Source organism: Grammomys surdaster, unplaced genomic scaffold, assembly GCF_004785775.1.
Source record: "Grammomys surdaster isolate TR1022 unplaced genomic scaffold, NIH_TR_1.0 66, whole genome shotgun sequence".
NCBI classification, from domain to species: domain Eukaryota; kingdom Metazoa; phylum Chordata; class Mammalia; order Rodentia; family Muridae; genus Grammomys; species Grammomys surdaster.
In genome coordinates, this window is record NW_021604568.1 from 16,477,192 (window position 1) to 16,490,263 (window position 13,072).

Below are 13,072 nucleotides of genomic sequence, written 5' to 3' on the forward strand. Positions count from 1 at the left end.
AGAACCACATGTAGTGGCCTCAGCTCCACTTCAATGTTTATAGTCTTTCCACATTAGGCAGTCTCGGGGTTCTAGAATGGGATGAGCAAAAAAATACCTCCACAGTAAGTCTTTGCAGTTGGAAATGCTAACTTATTTGGAAACAGTATTCAGAGATGTAATTAAGGCAAGGGTCTTGAAGGGACTATTTGAGTGATGGGCATGGTCTTACATAAAATGTAAGTGCACTTTTAGGAGAAGACTGGAAGAGTAGCTGGCAGAGGAGGTGGGGCACCTGGAGTGATGCATTCTGGGAAGCAGGAGATCATGAAGGACCATTCCACCAGCATTTAAGAGAACAATGTCCTTGATGATACTTTGTTATAAATGTCTAGATTCTAAAAATGAGGGAATAAATTGTTTTAAGCCATCACTGTTGAAGCCCATGCAGAAAATAAAAGCACAGATATACGGATACAATGAATTTAAAACAAAAAAGACAAGGTTTATATTGAAGACAATGTTACACTTAGAATGGTTGGTTCATCAACAGGGCCAGGGAATGAAGCTTGCCGAGAGATGGGGCGTGGAGACTGATCCTGCTTTCTCTTGGTGACCAAGCCCAGCTGACTCACTAGCAGTCACATGTCTTGTGCTAGCCCCTGCAGGACATTTTTCTGGGTCACACACCCATTTGAGGAGGACAGAGCCTGCTGGGCAGAACTCTAAGCTGAAAGTGCAAACCACTCCCAGGCTGACTGACATTGGAGGCTTTGTATGGAATGTCTTCAAGCCCCAGACTCTTCAGGCTTTCCCTGTCACCTGAGGCCAATTTGAGACAAGACCCTTGCAACCTTTATGACTCCAGCCTGAGAGGAAAAACAAGAGGGACCAGCATGTCTTCAAAACGGGATGTACTAGATTGCAACTATCATTTATAGATTCCTTCCTGCAGCTGTTGAAGTAAATGTAAACATGCACGCAAAAAACACACAACCCTGTTGGGGAACACATTTCCATGTGTCGACTGTAAAAAAAAATGGTTGAATCTGTTGATTCCAACACATGACCTTAAACTTGAGTACCAAGTTCTGCATCTTCTGACTTTTTTTCCTTACAGTACCCTCATACCCTTCTTGGTTTTTAAAGTTTAGATTCAAGGCAAAATTCATATAGTCTAAAATGCACCATCTTAAAAACAACCTAGAGGCACCTAGTGAACCATCAAGGCCATGTAACTACCTCTCTATCTAATTCCGAAGCGCTTGCCTAATGGAAACTGTCCCGGAAACAGTCACTATCACTTTCACCCTAGCCCTTGGCAAACAGCAGTCAGCTTTCAGTTTCTAGTCATTAGGCCTTTGGTGATGGGCTCCATGGCTGGATGATCTGATCAGGACACTCCCCCACTTGCCATCTTTCACTTATGGGTCATCTGTGGGACCACAGGTATCACTGCTTCCAGACATCTACTGGGGCGTGACTGAGTGACTTCCTCCTCCCTCTGCTGTCAACAGTGGGTGGGGAATGTGCGTGCACAGGTGTTTGAATACTCCCATTTATTCTTTCCACAGCACCCTGACTCCATCCTATGACTGCAGCCACAGAGCCTAAATCTTCCTCGTGTCTCTCGACAAAGCTCAAACTTATGAGTGTGAACCTGGAGGGGCCCTCCCCAACTTCTCCAGCACGGTGCCCCCACAACATGCTCATTTTCTGTTCTTGTGTGTCCTGTGTTCTTGCCATGTGATCGTCTTTATTAGAGCTTTCTCCCTCTGACTACTGGGCAAACGTACTTGACAAGAGGCTCTTTCTTATTCCTTCAGGACAATTAGTCCATGGTGACCCCTTGACCTTTCGTGGGAAGAACTTGTAGTGGGACTTGGGGAGATAAGTCTTAACCTTTGTTGAGATATCCCTCAGAATGGACAGAAACACCACAAGGACTCCCAGGATAGACAGCCTGTGTCTTTAAAACATATTCTACTGGTCGTATGGAATCAGCACCCGAGTGACCCACATGATGGGCTGGTAGGTCAGCAGGCTGCTGGGCTTCCTGGATCTGCACATTATCGCTGCCCTACAGACAGGAAAGTGTGTGTAGCAACTGTTACTTTCCCCTCCAGCTTGATGATCCCCAAAAGGTCTGTGAGAAACAGGGTTTTCTCTGAACTTTGATCCCAGAATTCCTTGCTGCAGCCTCTCTCATCCAAGAGGAGCTAACTAGGCCCAGAGGCAGGTGCTGGCAGGGGAGGTGCTGAGCAGGCAAGGACAAAGCTGTGGCTGGAAGCAGTCACACCTGAATTTGACAGGCTTCCTTCAGCTCTGTCACAGGGTTCTCTGAGTCACAGCGGATGTGGCTTTCTAAGGGCAGAGAAGTCAAAGTCTTTACCTTGCACCCTCCCTTCCTCTCTCACCTCAGACTCTGAGCTTCTGAGGTCAACACCGACAAACACACATGTGCAAACACAGATGGTAACAGAGGGTCTGACACCATATTCTTACTTCTAAGAAGAAAAAAAAAATGTCTGCTTAACTCCCAGTGAGGAAGGTCTGTTCTTTTCTCCATTATTTCAAGTTCTCCTTGGCATTTGGAAAAAAGGTAATCATGAATCCTCTCAGACCTGCAGCTACTCTCCTTCCTCCTCAGCGGGAGACACGAGGGATGAACGGGCAAACGGTGGAAGTTTGAGGGGACCCCCTCTGTACTTACCTCTAGGACTTTTCCTGTGATAAACTGGTGACAGGCTTCACACTTCACCCCAAAGAGCCCCTGGTAGTCTTTCTCACAGTATGGGAAGTCATCCCTGAAAGACAAAGCTGCATTCAGGAAGATACCAAAGCCACATTTCTGATGCCCTTCCCACAGAGCAAGAGTAGAATTCATCTTTACACAGACCTAGCGTCCTGACCAGACAAAACCACAGGCCAGAGAGTAGTGGTAGTTCTCTAGGCCAGACAGAGAAAAAACAAAAAACCACTAAACCACCAAATGGTTACTGTGCCTACTTCCTTGGTTGTCACAGAATTAAGGAGCAGAGACCCCAGTATTCTCCTCTTGACAACCCAAACAACCCTCAGATGAGACAGCCTGAGAGGTCTGGGGTATCTTACTTCCCTTCCCACACCATCTTCTCAGAATCAGAGGTCCACCAGAGCCTCCCCACAGCCTCAAACATCACCTCTCAGCTCAGGCCCCCCTGGCTCTGAGGCTTTAGAACATGGTTCCGCTCAGTAGCCAGCATTCACCTCACAGTGTGGTGAAGCTGCCGTTTCCTGAGTGCCTGCTCTGCTTGTTACTGGCAGTCATCAGTGTCACTTGAAAGTCAGACAGACACACATGTTGTCCTTCAGGCTGTTTGTCACCATCACCTGTGGAGATCTTTAGTCTCTTACAGGAGTGCTTCAGCTTGACCCCCAGACCACATTTTCGGGTGGTGGGAGCCAATCCTCCCTTTTTAACCATTTCATGGATCGGTGAGATTAAATTCATCAACTATGTTTGAATGAGTGATTTAATATAATTGGGTAGGTTTTGTGTTTCTTGTTTTTGACCTTTGAGACAGGGTCCTATGTAGCCAGGCTGGCCTCCAGCTCTTGAAGAAGCCCAGGCCACCAGAACAGGCAATCTCTACACCCACTTTCATACAGCCTTAGCACACGGGGTGCTGGGTGAGCTAGGCAAGTACTCTACCAGCTGAGTTACATCTTCATTCCGGAGACCCAACCCAGGCCTTCTGCACTCTGGAGTCTAAGCTCCCTTATCAAGCTATTTCCTTATCCCCTGATTGGGGAAAAATTTAAAAGCCATGTAAAGATTCAGAGTGGCAGATTCCTCTTCACTACCAGAGCACACTAAATAAAATAAAATAAAATAAAATAAAATAAAATAAAATAAAATAAAATAAAATAAATAAAATAAAATCCCACCCAAGTTCCACGGATTTGTATAACTCTGGTTAATCTACCCATGATTCTAACATGAATCTTCACCCTGACCGGCTATTCTGTGGCTCTGGTCTTGCCAGGCTCGGTGCCTAGACAACATGTGTTTTGGGGAGATGTCTAAAGCCCCAGAGAAGAAAATTATGTTAGCATCGCATAGAAAACAAAAATAGCAAAGGAGACGTGGCAAGGTGCTTAATTGATGACCCGGTAGGGTATACCACTTTGTAAATTATTAAATTGGGGCGCCGCTAATAGTCCATTAAGTTTGCAGCAGGCACGGCATGACACAAACAGAATAATGAAGCTATTTCGACAAATTTTACAGCAGCTGGTTCATACTGACGCAAAATAGGAATGTGCTTTGGCATGCTTGAGTGAGGAGGGAGACCCCAGAAAGCAGAGCCGGGACCCAAGCTCTTCTGACCCAGACTTACTTGCTGATGTACTCTCCAGTGAGGACCTTCCCGCAGGACTTGCACTTGAAGCAGCCCAAATGCCACTGCTTGTCCAGAGCTAGCAGTGCCTGCCCGTTCTTAATGTCCCTTCCACAGCCGGCACAGTCTGGAAGAGAGCAACAGCCCACGGTTACTGCCATTTCCCTTGAAAAACCCAAGGAGGAGCAGTCCCCTGGACCCACAGTGCAGCCAGCTCTTCCTAGTCACTCTGTTCTCAACTATGGTTTCATTTCCCTGTGTAAAATCTTCTCCACTAAATCCCTCAGGACTTGTCCTCACGTGGTAAGACAGCTGCTCAGTCCTCAGTGGATCTCAGCAGATGGATGTCCTTCATCTCCTAGCTCCTCAGGAGTTAGGCACCCTTTGGGGTCCAGTTGGCCTAGAGACTATTTAATTATTACATCTTGGCTGGGACATTAAGAAAGCACTCACAGGCTCTGATTTAATTGAGGACACATGTGAAGCAGCTAAGTATGTGTGCCGGGAGCCCCGCTCATCTCTGTGGGTGATTCCAGGAGCACTGTCCGTCATTCTCAAATCTATAATGAAATTCTACTTCCTTATCTACCCAAGCCAGCCTTTCCACTATTGGTTAAATGACTTAATTCCTTAGCTATCATCTGTCCTGGGCAGATTCCTAGGAGGCACGTGTTTTAGCTACATCTCTCACTGATGGAACAAGAAGGCCAGCAAATGCAGCTCGGGGAACCAAGGCTATATCCTGAGGATGTGGCAGCTGGGCACACCGCACTGCCATCAGGGAGCGGGAGAGAGCCAGCCTCAGCTCACTGTTACCTTTTTTATGGTGCTCAGGAACCCAGCCCACAAACCAGGGTGGGTCTTCCCAACTTAGTCAACCCAATCTAGAGAGTCCCTCACAGTCATGCCCAGAGCTCTGTCTTCATGGTGGTGGTGGTGGGAGTCCTAGATTCTGTCAAGCTGTCAATCAATACTGACCATCACAATATGAACATTGGAGTTAGCCGGCCTGGTCCTGCACCATGCTCTTGCCTGTCAAAAGTAGCCCTTCAGTAATACTTGCTGTTACTAAAGGTGCTAAGACCATGCAGATTATTCTACACGCTGTGGTGTCAGGGAAGCAGAATATATATGTGTTAATGCAGAGACACATCAAAAGGAAGAGTTCATTGACATTAACATCAACACCACAATCATTCAAAATCCATGTGTCTGAGAAAACAAGAGCACGCGCCACCAGCTGGCAGCGGCCACTGTTCCGTAAAAAACAAGACTAATGGAAAAGAGCAGTGTCCAGGCAAGGCCACTTAGCGGCCACGTTCAGAATAAGACAGACACAGGGTCCCATGTACAAAGTGACGGAACAGCCCCCTCTTCTGGCCACATCTGTAACTGTCCCAGCTTCTCTTCTCCCAGACCTGAATCACCAACCTGTCCCCCTGGAGTGACCCAGCACAAGCCTCAACCTTGAACACACTCTGCAAATCCATCCAGAAATGGCTGTGGTACCTTCTCTGCTTCAGCATCTTAATGTATCCTGTTTCTTTGACCAGAGGTGTTCTTGGGCATCGCGGTGAGCAGCTGTTAACCTGGGCTTTAGACTTAACAACTCATGTCCAAAATTTTACTATAGAAATACATTTGCAAAAACAAATACCCGCCCCCCCCGTGTGTGTACACGCGCACATTCGTGTGTGTGTGTGTTTTCTAACTAAATGTATTTTTAAAAGAACACTGGTGTTCTGTTCCCAGAATAGAATGTTTCTGGAGAAACCCAGAAGAGATTCTTAAGAAACTACCCCCTGTGGAGGAGGGCTTTATTTGTCTCCTGACATGATCTGGTTGTTTGATTTTCTTAACCACTAGAATGTGAAAAATTGAAAATATGTATCCAAGGAGTTAAAAATATAAGTTTTGAATATCAGGGTGAGAATGTTCTTTTTTAGAGTTTTTTTTAAAACTTCTGCAAATGTGAGCACCTAGCTGAGTTTATGTGTGCCACATGTGTACAGGTACATGTGGGGCCCATGGGATCCCCTGGACCTGGAATTCCTGATACGGGTGCTGGGAATCAAACGAGTTCTTTGCAAGATCATTAAGTGGTTTTCACCCAGAGCCATCTCTACAGCCACTGGATAAGAATTAGTTAAGTATGGGCCATCCTAAATTGTGAGTGAATATAAGACAGCCCTAAAGTAATAATAGGTGTTTCACCAAATGCCCGATATGTCATCATAAATATTTAAATCTTATATCTGGTAATATTCTATGAAGATAAAAATGGAATGTCACAGAATTTATTTTAAAACACAGTCTATGCCCTGGAAAACTCTGAATTTTTTTTTTTCTACTGTTAAGTCCTTTCTTCAAAGAAACTGGAACTTTTCAAGTTGAACTGAAATTTTCCCGTTTCTAATAATTACCACTAGGTGGCAGCAACGGTTTGAAGAAAGACAATTAGGGTGTTTTGTTGTTTTTAACAAAATAAATTTCACAGATGGAGATGGCTGGACTTAGAGAATCTGCCAGAGTTGCCAGTGGTTCACTGCAAGAAGCCTGAGGTCGAAAGAGACGGGTAATAGAGGCAGGCACAGGCAGTGGAGGGGGGCGACTTGGACTCCTGGCCATCTCCGAACCTCCACCTCCTCATCTGTGAGCTACTGTAAATAATGCCACCTGCTATATTGCATCCCAAAGTTCTGCACAACACAAGACCTGGTAGAGGCAAACTACCCAATGGCCCCTCCCCTTCCTTGGTTAGGGGGCAGTGCTAAGACTAAACCCTGGGCTTCTTCATCTCAGTTCTAGCTTGCTCTGGCCCCTGATGCCCATGTGTCACTGAGCCCAGAAAGAAGTTACTAAACAGCCTGGGGGAAAGGGAACATTCTGATCCCCTGCTGAGGGCTGAGGCACGGGCAGGGCTGTGCACACGTGCAGCCTTTTAGTCTTTAGTTCTTTGAACTGGGGGCTCTCTAGTCTCATCAGTGGCATCTAAACCACTGGGATCCAGCATACCCTCCTCAGTGTCTCCCCCAAAACAGAACAAGTGACCCAGATGCCTGAGGCCAGCCAGTGATCGAGGATGAGTGGGAAGATCAAGAGTCCTTCACTCTTCCGTAAGATAGTATCACCCCACACCAGCTGGCTTGAGTATTCTGGTATATTCTACAGCAACATCCCGCTGTTCTCTGGACAAAGCCATAGCCTGACATCAGGAGATGAAGATGGACAAGGGGCAGCACGAGAGAGGTTCCTGCTGAGTTGCTCCCTTCTTTCTGCTCAAGCCAACGAGGCTCTTCCATGGAGAACAGCTTGTCCTACTTGCCGGCTTCATGTCTTCTCAGTGGTTGAGAAAATTGTTTCCACATCTCTGAAGCAGCTGCTGGTAAATATAGAAAGTTGGTGCGTGGTGCCGGGATGATTGTCTAAGTCAGAAATAGGAGACTGCGGCGTGGCATCAAGGATGTAAGGCCCGCTGGTAACTCGCCAAAGGAAAAACAATGGCCAGACAGAACAAAACGCAGAAGCCCAGCCCCGGACGAGTGGCCTTGAGACCTCTCTCTTACCATCGAAAGCCCACTGGGGCTGGGTAAGGATCTGTCTGTTCACAAACAAGTTAAACTGAGGCCCAAGGCCACACCTGGCTCCGTTTTTATATCATTTTCTTCAAAGGCAATGAAAGCCTTTAACAGCGGGGATCCTGCCCGCTTGCCTCCGTTCTTTTTGGCAAAGGATCCTAAACACCTGTGCTTCAGAAGGATTTAAGTTGATGAAGGAGACTTACGGACCTCGGGAAGGATGTGTGGGTCTGTTGAGATGTTTCTCTGGATAAGAAAGCTGAGTGCATGAAGCCGTAAAGAGAGAAGCATGGGCAACCAAGTTACCACCCATGCCCATGGTCCCGGCATCCCACGGTCCAAGCAACTCACGGTCCAAGCATCCCACGGTCCCAGCATCTCACGGTCCCGGCACCCCACGGTCCCGGCACCCCACAGTTCCAGCACCCTATGGTCCCAGCATCCCATGGTCCCAGCACCCCACGGTCCCGGCACCCCACGGTCCCGGCACCCCACGGTCCCGGCACCCCACAGTCCCGGCACCCCACAGTCCCGGCACCCCACAGTCCCGGCACCCCACAGTCCCAGCACCCCACAGTCCCAGCATCCCCACCAGCTGATTTATAACCATCTAGAATATTTTTCATAAACAAAATTATCGAGTAAATTTATGGCTAGATTTAGATTGCTATTAGAAAATCAAGACTTAGGAGACCCTATAAAGTATCCTATTAATAGACTGTTTATAGAGGTACTTCATCCTTGGCAAGAGCTCAAGGTATGGGGTTTCAAGGGAAAAAAATACAAATTTAAGTTTCAAGGTTTGGCTAACATGAGGTTTTAAGTTTTTAATAGATTCAATTGTTCAACAGAGCTCAGACTTCCCAGTTCTCTCTCTCAATCTCTCTCTCTCTCTCTCTCTCTCTCTCTCTCTCTCTCTCTCTCTCTCTCTCTGTGTGTGTGTGTGTGTGTGTGTCTGTGTGTGTGTCTGTGTGTGTGTCTGTGTGTGTGTCTGTGTGTACAGGAGAGACAGGGACAGAGAGAGAGAGAGAGAGAGAGAGAGAGAGAGAGAATTACGTTAGGGTCAGATACTTTAGGATTACTGTCCTCAACACTCACTTAGCCATAGAATAGCCGTGGGGGTGCTTAGTGACTGCTTGCTGTGTATGGGACAGGCAGCTCCTGTCTGCTATGGTGCCTCCTAAGGGCCCTAGTGTCAAAAGTCACCAGTTCCCATGCTTGTAACCACTAAGCACTAAGGTTTCTTTTTTGGTTTTTCAAGACAGGGTTTCTCTGTGTAGTCCTGGCTGTCCTGGAACTCACTCTGAAGACCAGGCTGGCCTCGAACTCAGAAATCTGCCTACCTCTGCCTCCCAAGTGCTGGGATTAAAGGCGTGCGCCACCACTGCCCGGCAGCACTAAGGTTTCTAAACTGGCCTTCAAAGGTCCTGTGCAGGCAGTTTTTAGGTCAACTTGACACAAGCTAGAGCCATCTGGGAAGAGGGAACTTCTGCTGAGGAAATGCCTCCCTCAGGTCGGCTTGTGAAACATTCCCCTGACCAGTGATTGATGTGGAAGGGCCTGGTTTACTGTGGGCAGTGCCACCCCTGGATAGGTGGGCCTAGGGTGCATAACAGAGCAGTCTGGGCAAGCCATGGAGAACAAGCCACTAAGCAGCACCCTCCATGGTTTCTGCTTCAGTTCCTGCCTCCAGGTTCCTGCCTCGGGCTCCTGCTCTGGCTTCCCTCAACATGGACTCTAGTCTGTAAGATGCAATAAACCTCTCCTCAGATGGCTTTTAGACATGGTGTTTATCACAGCAGTACAAGCAAACTAACACAGGTCCGTACTTGGAGACCCATAGATTAAAATGATTCAGATTTTCCTTGTGGGTTTTTTTTTTCAAAGCTGGTTCAGAGTTTAAACATCCTTAAGGTATTTGAAAATACTTCCTTGACCGAAGTCTCCACCATCATTTGTCACATCTATCTAGTGGGTATTGTTGGATTATTGTTGGAAGTTGACCTTCATTTTCATCCAGGCTACAGGACATTGCCAGGTCCTAAACTAGACACCTGTGAGCTGACAGTTAATGGCTGGTTCCAGTCCATGTTTCTTATTTAAACCAATGAGTCCATAGTTTCCTTTTAGAAAATGCCATGGGTACCAGGTCAACATAAACAAGAGAAGAACCAGGCATGGTGGTGCTGCCTGTAATCCACAGCTGGAGAGCTGTAAGCTGGAAGATTTACCTAGAGTTCTAGAGTTCCAGGCCAGCCTGGGCAAGACCCAGTCTCAGACACAAACAAAACTGAAATAAGACAGAGTACATCAGGGAACGTAAAGCTACACATTTGTTAGGCTAAGCAATGTGTACGGGTTATTTCTACAACTCTCTCTCTCTCTCTCTCTCTCTCTCTCTCTCTCTCTCTCTCTCTCTGTGTGTGTGTGTGTGTGTGTGTGTGTGTATACCGCGTGCATGCAGGTGCCCACAGAGGCCAGAGGATGTCAGATCCCCTGGAGCTGCAATTGTAAATGGTTGTGAGCTTCCTGACACGGGTGCTGGGAACTGAACTAGGGTTTTCTGCAAGAAGCTCAAGTAGTTTTAAACTTCTAGACACCATGCTGCCATAAGACAGAAAGCACCATGAGATCAGAAGATACATAACTGGGTAAGGCAATCATGTAGTCCACGTAGGTTCTCCCCCTCTCTATGGAAAAAGGGGTCTCAGTGCCATTCATCATTTAATCTCAGAAGCTAAAAATGACCCAGAATGATTTTGAAAGGCTTATGTGTTGACCGAGTACATAACCTTGAACAAGATCTTCTGTAACTGTCCCCCTGCTGAGGTCAGCTGTTCCCTCTGCTGTCTTGATAGCCACGGTGGCAACATCAGAAGCCCGAGCAGCCTCTGACCAACTATTTTAAGGGGAGCTTCTTGTTGTCTTTGGAAAACAATACAGTGCAGCAAATGCTTCTGTAGCCCATGACAGCAACACTTTGTCAGCCTTCATCAGGGCAGCCGAGGGCAGTCCTGGCAGCAGCCACCAGCTAAGTCCTCAAAGATGGAACTGGCAGAGTCGTGCTTGCCCATCTTTCTTCCTATGACAGATGCTTACAGAGTTGTACTTACTTTGGTTGGAGTTCTCATAAATAGGGACCAAGTGTGCCTGCCAGGCTTCCAACTCAAATCCCTTAAGCCAGTGTTCACAGACTGCCACAAGGAACACACAGCTTCTCAAGGTGACTCCCCCCTTTAACTGCTACTGGGTGTGGTTCTTAGTAATCACAGGACCAAGAGTCCTTCCCTCTCCATTCATTTAGGAATCCATTAAGGAGCCTAGGGATGGCTCAGTAGCTAAGGAGCTATCTGTGTAAGCAAGAGGACCCGAGTACTAGGGAGGCATACAGAAGTAGATGCCCCAAGTTCACTGGTTAGAAAAGTACCCTTGTCATATCCCACTCAGTAAGAAATCCTGCCTCAAAAAGCAAGGTACATTATCCTGAGGGATAGCACCAAAGGCTGAGCTATGGCTCTATATGTACACATACACATGTACACATACACACACACATGTCCTCACACACATGAACATGTCTTCATACACCTGAACATGTACCCCACACATGCTTGTCCTCATACACATAAACATGCATGCTCAACACACAGACACACACACACAGACACACACACACACAGACACACACACATGTCCTCACACACATGAACAGGCACCCTCCAACACACATGCACATGTTTTCATACACATGAACATGCACCCCACACATGCTTGCCCTCACACACATAAACATGCATGCCCAACACACACACACACACACACACACACACACACACACGTCCTTACAAACACGAACATGCACCCCCACCCCAGTACATGTCCTCACAGACCTGAATATGTACCCTTCTCACACATATATACAGATTTTCTCAAGCAGGAATCTTATCACTAATACTGTTCAGCATGATGGTTATGACTAAAGAAATCTAGGCAAGAGCTACAAAAAGTATTTGCTCAAGCTAGCAACCAGTGTTTCCACTCTGGGTGGAAAAACAGAGGACCAAAAACTAGGAGAAGAAGTAATTAAGGGATAGACAAAGGCCACCCAAGGGAACTCCACTACTTGCTATCACCTGAGGCTACTCAAAGCTGCCTGGGTCATGCCAGACTCATTAAGAACACGAGAGGAGGACTGGTGAGATGGCTTAGTGGTTAAGAGCACTGACTGCTCTTCCAGAGATCCTGAGTTCAAATCCCAGCAACCACATGGTAGCTCACAACCATTCATAATGAGATCTGATGCCCTCTTCTGGTGTGTCTGAAAACAGCTACAATGTACTTACATATAATGAATAAATAAACCTTTGGGCGGGAGTGAGCGGGGGGGGGGGCAGATTGAGAGGGAGAGGGAAAGGGGGGGGGAAGAATACTAGAGGAAAGTAATTTCCTGGAGAAACTCTAAAGCTGGCAGCCAAGTCTTTGTAGGATTGGAATAGTCTTTATTATACCAAGACTCACATTCAGAATAATTAAAAAAAATGACTAACAGTCAATAAACAGACAGACACACAGACATGATCCAGCTCCATCATGGAATATTATGTATCCATGAAAAGAAATATGGATAAATACCACAGCTCAGATGAATCTGGCAAACACAATATCAAATGAAGAAGCCAGAAACAAAAGACCATGATTGGAGTTAGAGGAGTGGTCCCGGCCATGCATACCTCTGCAGGGAGCAGATCAGAAGCTGATGGGCTGGAGACAGGGCAAGATGAGAGACAGCTACTTATGGAAACAAGGTTTTCTTTTAGGGACTTGAGACTATTTTCAGACTAGGCAGAGGAGGCAGCCATACAGCATTACAAATGTATTCAAAACCACCACAATGTTTACTTAAAAATGGTAAGTTTTATTTGGCATGATTCATTTTATTTTACCTGATTCATTGCAAACTTCAACCTGGTAAAGGTCCGTAACCAGCCGTGGCTGGGCAGACATCTGGTCTTTTGTCAAGGAGGAACTCACACTTGATTTCCACATCAACTTTCCAGAGGCAGGCCTTCCTTAACAAGTACCAGCGCTCTCTCTCTCTCTCTCTCTCTCTCTCTCTCTCTCTCTCTCTCTCTC

The 13,072-nt window shown here is 46.7% G+C and overlaps 1 protein-coding gene across 5 annotated transcripts in view; it reads right to left on the reverse strand.

Annotated features, from left to right (window-relative positions):
- The window catches only part of Ablim1 (actin binding LIM protein 1), a 205,030-nt gene that overhangs the window by 93,959 nt on the left and 97,999 nt on the right, over positions 1 to 13,072 (reverse strand). For all 5 annotated transcript variants that reach the window (XM_028773273.1, XM_028773231.1, XM_028773246.1 and 2 more), the window contains exons 5-6: positions 4,362 to 4,488; positions 2,693 to 2,786 (exon numbers count right to left, since the gene is read on the reverse strand). In XM_028773273.1, coding sequence (XP_028629106.1) covers positions 2,693 to 2,786; positions 4,362 to 4,488 — 221 coding nt within the window. The remainder of the gene's footprint in view (positions 1 to 2,692; positions 2,787 to 4,361; positions 4,489 to 13,072) is intronic.